At 42.5% G+C, this 4,473-nt stretch overlaps 1 protein-coding gene across 1 annotated transcript; it reads left to right on the forward strand.

Annotated features, from left to right (window-relative positions):
* Positions 1 to 2,539: 2,539 nt before the first annotated feature.
* Positions 2,540 to 3,547, forward strand: LOC104951832 (gap junction beta-7 protein-like). The gene has a single exon (XM_010778564.1). It carries the CDS (start codon positions 2,556 to 2,558, stop codon positions 3,330 to 3,332), a length of 777 nt encoding a protein of 258 aa, XP_010776866.1. The 5' UTR covers positions 2,540 to 2,555; the 3' UTR covers positions 3,333 to 3,547.
* The last annotated feature ends 926 nt before the right edge of the window (positions 3,548 to 4,473 follow it).

Below are 4,473 nucleotides of genomic sequence, written 5' to 3' on the forward strand. Positions count from 1 at the left end.
TTTCTAAAACCCTCCACCGTTGCATAGCGGCCTTCATCGGCTGCGGCATTCAGCAATTGGTCTTTCTCCGGGCAACGGTTCCCCCGGGGACCGGTGTTCGGTGGCTTCACATGATATAGAGTCGGCCCTACTTCATCAAAGGCTACCTATTTGATCCTGCGTAACCACATACAGTTGCAAGAAAAAGTATGTGAACCCTTTGGAATTACCTGGATTTCTGCATAAGTTGGTCATATGGTCACATGGTAATTTGCAAAAGAGCACCTAGATGTTCCACAGCACTACTGGCAAAATATTCCGTGAACAGATGAAACCAAAGTTGAGTTGTTTGGAAGGAACACACAACGCTATGTGTGGAGAAAAAAAGGCACAGCACACCAACATCAAAACCTCATCCCAACTGTGAAGTATGGTGGAGGGAGCATCATGGTTTGGGGCTGCTTTGCTGCCTCAGGGCCTGGACAGATTGCCATCATCAACGGGAAAATGAATTCTCAAGTTTATCAAGACATTTTGCTGGAGAACTTAAGGCCATCTTTCCACCAATTGAAGCTCAACAGAAGATGGGTGATGCAACAGGACAACGACCCAAAGCACAGAAGTAAATCAACAACAGAATGGCTTCAACAGAAGAAAATACGCCTTCTGGAATGGCCCAGTCAGAGTCCTGACCTCAACCCAATTGAGATGCTGTGGCATGACCTCAAGAGAGCGATTCACACCAGACATCCCAAGAATAATGCTGAACTGAAACAGTTTTATAAAGAGGAATGGTCCAAAATTCCTCCTAACCGTTGTGCAGGTCTGATATGCAACTATAGGAAACGTTTGGTTGAGGTTATTGCTGCCAAAGGAGGGTCAACCAGTTATTAAATCCAAGGGTTCATATACTTTTTCCACCTTGCACTGTGAATGTTTACATGGTGTGTTCAATAAAAACATATAATTGTTTGTGTGGTTTTAGCTTAAGCAGACTGTGTTTGTCTATTGTTGTGACTTAGATGAAGATCAGAACACATTTTATGACCAATTTATGCAGAAATCCAGGTAGTTCCAAAGGGTTCACATACTTTTTCTTGCAACTGTATATAGTTAAATTCATCTGCATTACTCGCGCATTGGTCAACAACATAATCTGCACTATTTTATTCTTCTCTGTTTCTTCTTTTTAAATGTGTCTTATTGTTTTATGTCTCATGTTGCATGCTTGGAGGAGCTTGGGACTTAAAGATTATCATTTCAGAATACACTGTAGCTACTGTGCATATGAAAATACATTTTTGAATGTTGATTTAATTGAATCTATCTCACGTGGATTTGAAACCGTCACAAAATGGTGTACTGAACCTCAGATCAGATGAGACCTTATATCAGCTCCAGGGCCACTGAAAACATTTCTACAATGTTTTAACAGCCATCAGGACAGGATTTTGATAGTATGATATTCTTTGTCATCTCGCATAATCTTATGGGTCACAGACCTTCCCTGAGCAGAACCATGTCTGAATGGTGTGACAGACAACAATCATCAGGGCGGGACTTCTGTTGGTTTGGGATTATTTGAATAGAAGCAAATGTTGTCGTACCATGAGTCAAAGAATACTCTGATATAATAGATAAGTGTGTGTTTGTGCTTATGTGCAGACTTGGGGAGTATTACATTACATTTAATGGGATTTGTAATCAGAATACCCCAAAAAAGGAAACTGTATTCCCTTACATTCCTAAAACATGGGGGATTACTAGCAGGATTACAATGTTACTAAAAAACGGCCTTGTTGTAAAGGATCAGATGTTATCTCTTCTCTGTGAGCTGCTGTTCTGTAGGCTAATACGTGAATACGCCTACTACCTGAATCTGCTTTATGGTTTTCACTTTCTTTGCTTCATTTGTTCTGTTTTTAATTCAGTAGGTGAACATATGTTCACAAGTGTGTGTGAGCTTAACTGTGTGTGTTAAACTGAAACGGAGCATTTTCTCAGATTTGATTTCTGCTTTTTTAAACTGTAGTGTGTGCTCATGTGTTTCAGTGTTGGTGTATATGCTGCTGCCTGAATATGCTGAGTGAAGGGCAGCTTTTCCTATCACTGAATTATCTGAGAGGAGAGACACATATTTGATACTAAATATCTTGATTACATTGTTCTGTTCTCTTGCATATTACACTGAGATAAAAAACATCTCATTGATAATTATTTTCTCTTGTTTTTATACCACTGACAAGCTGAAACGTTGACTTTAATGAAATGTTTTATGTCAACAGATTTCACATAACTAAATTAGGTTAGTTAAAAGCAATAATATTAAGTTGAACCTAATACTTTTTATTTAAACTTAATGTTATTGCTTTCAACTAACCTAATACAGTTATGTGAAATGTGTTAAGATAACACATTTAATTAAAGTCAACGTTTCTGTTTTTTCAGTGGATTTAATTGTGGTGGATTTGTTCAAAAATAAATGGTATATTTCTGTAAACAGCAGAAATGATCCCAAATATGTGGTATTTAATTCCTGCTGTGTGTTGACTCCCCGACAGGAGACTCAGGCGAAGATGAACTGGGGCTTTCTGGAGAACGTCCTCAGCGGGGTGAACAAGTACTCCACGGTGATCGGGCGCATCTGGCTCTCCGTGGTCTTCCTCTTCAGGATCCTGGTGTACGTGGCGGCGGCCGAGCAGGTGTGGAAGGACGAGCAGAGTGACTTTGTGTGCAACACCCGGCAGCCCGGCTGTGAGAACGCCTGCTTCGACCACTTCTTCCCCATCTCACAGGTGCGCCTCTGGGCCCTGCAGCTCATCATGGTGTCCACCCCCTCCCTACTGGTGGCGCTGCACGTGGCCTACAGGGAGCACCGCGAGGCCAAATACAAGAAGAAGCTGTACAAGAACAAAGGGAGCCTAGATGGAGGCCTGTTCTTAACCTACATCCTCAGCCTGGTCTTCAAGATAACCTTCGAGGTGGTATCCCTGCTGGCTTTCTACTTCCTGTACAACGGCTTCGAGGTGCCCATGCTCCTGCGCTGCAGCGAGAGTCCCTGCCCCAACACGGAGGACTGCTACATCGGCAGAGCCACGGAGAAGAAGATCTTTCTCTACATCATGGGCTGCACCTCCATTCTGTGCATCTGTCTGAATTTTGCAGAACTCATGTACATTATTTGGAAGCATCTGTGGAAGTGTTTCACCAGGCGCTACGCCCCAGTGCAGAGGACCGTCAGCCATCCAGCTGTTTCCATTGTCAACCAGTTTGCCTCCGCTGATCCCACAATAAACACAGAGCAGGGCCATGAGCCTGCAGCCGAGGAGGAGAACCGGCCCGTCCAGTCCTGAGGCTGAGAGACACTCACACACACACACGGACACACACGCGCGCCCGCACACACTGCTACAATCTGCTCTGTCAAAGACAGTGAAATAACCCGGCTTGAGGAGTAACGGATAACATGTAAACGGATTACGTAGTCAGGATAGAAAAAAAAAGGAAACAAGGTTGGAAGCAACTAAGTTTTAATATACAGTTGCAAGAAAAAGTATGTGAACCCTTTGGAACTACCTGGATTTCTGCATAAATTGGTCATAAAATGTGTTCTGATCTTCATCTAAGTCACAACAATAGACAAACACAGTCTGCTTAAGCTAAAACCACCCAAACAATTATATGTTTTTATGTTTTTATTGAACACACAATGTAAACATTCACAGTGCAAGGTGGAAAAAGTATGTGAACCCTTGGATTTAATAACTGGTTGACCCTCCTTTGGCAGCAATAACCTCGACCAAACGTTTCCTATAGTTGCATATCAGGGGCCGTATTCACAAAGCATTTTATCTTACCGCTAGGAGTGCTCCTAACTCGCGCTAAAACATTTTACGTAGGAGTTTTTTCTTAAAAGTTATTCACAAAGCCGCTGAGACCTACTCATACTAAGGATAAATCACTAAGAGTGACGCGCCGTTGCTATGGATTACGTCGATTCTCGTGCATGAGTTTAGAAGCGGTCAGTACGGTGATTCGTTGTTCAGAGCAGGCGGTCTCGGTGAAACTCATCCGCAACATCCCACAAACGAGCCCACTAGAACAAGGAAATAGCCTAGGCTAGAAATGTATTCCTATCAAATAGTTATGGACAGTGCAGTTAGCAGAATACACGCATGATGACAAGTTTGTGCAGACCACGATAATGACGTTGTATATGCACGTTAAAGAGAGAGAGCAAACAATAAAAATACGTAAATTGCATTAAATCAAGGAGGCAATTAAAAGCACCCCGCAATCTATTATCCAATGAGCATATTTCCAGCACTTAAACACTTTCAATAACAGCCCATCCCGCCGTTAAAGCCCCCCTATCATGATGAATGAAAACAATCTGCGTGTTGATGGAATGTACTTTCTTTCTATTGACGAACACGTCCTCATCTTTTGAGGGCGCAATTATTTTTATGTGCGTCCCGTCAATAGCACCGACCA

This window comes from Notothenia coriiceps, unplaced genomic scaffold, assembly GCF_000735185.1.
Source record: "Notothenia coriiceps isolate Sejong01 unplaced genomic scaffold, NC01 NC01_scaffold00019286, whole genome shotgun sequence".
Classification (NCBI taxonomy): domain Eukaryota; kingdom Metazoa; phylum Chordata; class Actinopteri; order Perciformes; family Nototheniidae; genus Notothenia; species Notothenia coriiceps.

What these genes read in the sequence shown, in the direction of transcription:
- LOC104951832 (XM_010778564.1), top strand. Translation starts at nt 2,556, where the DNA reads ATGAACTGGGGCTTTCTGGAGAACGTCCTCAGCGGGGTGAACAAGTAC.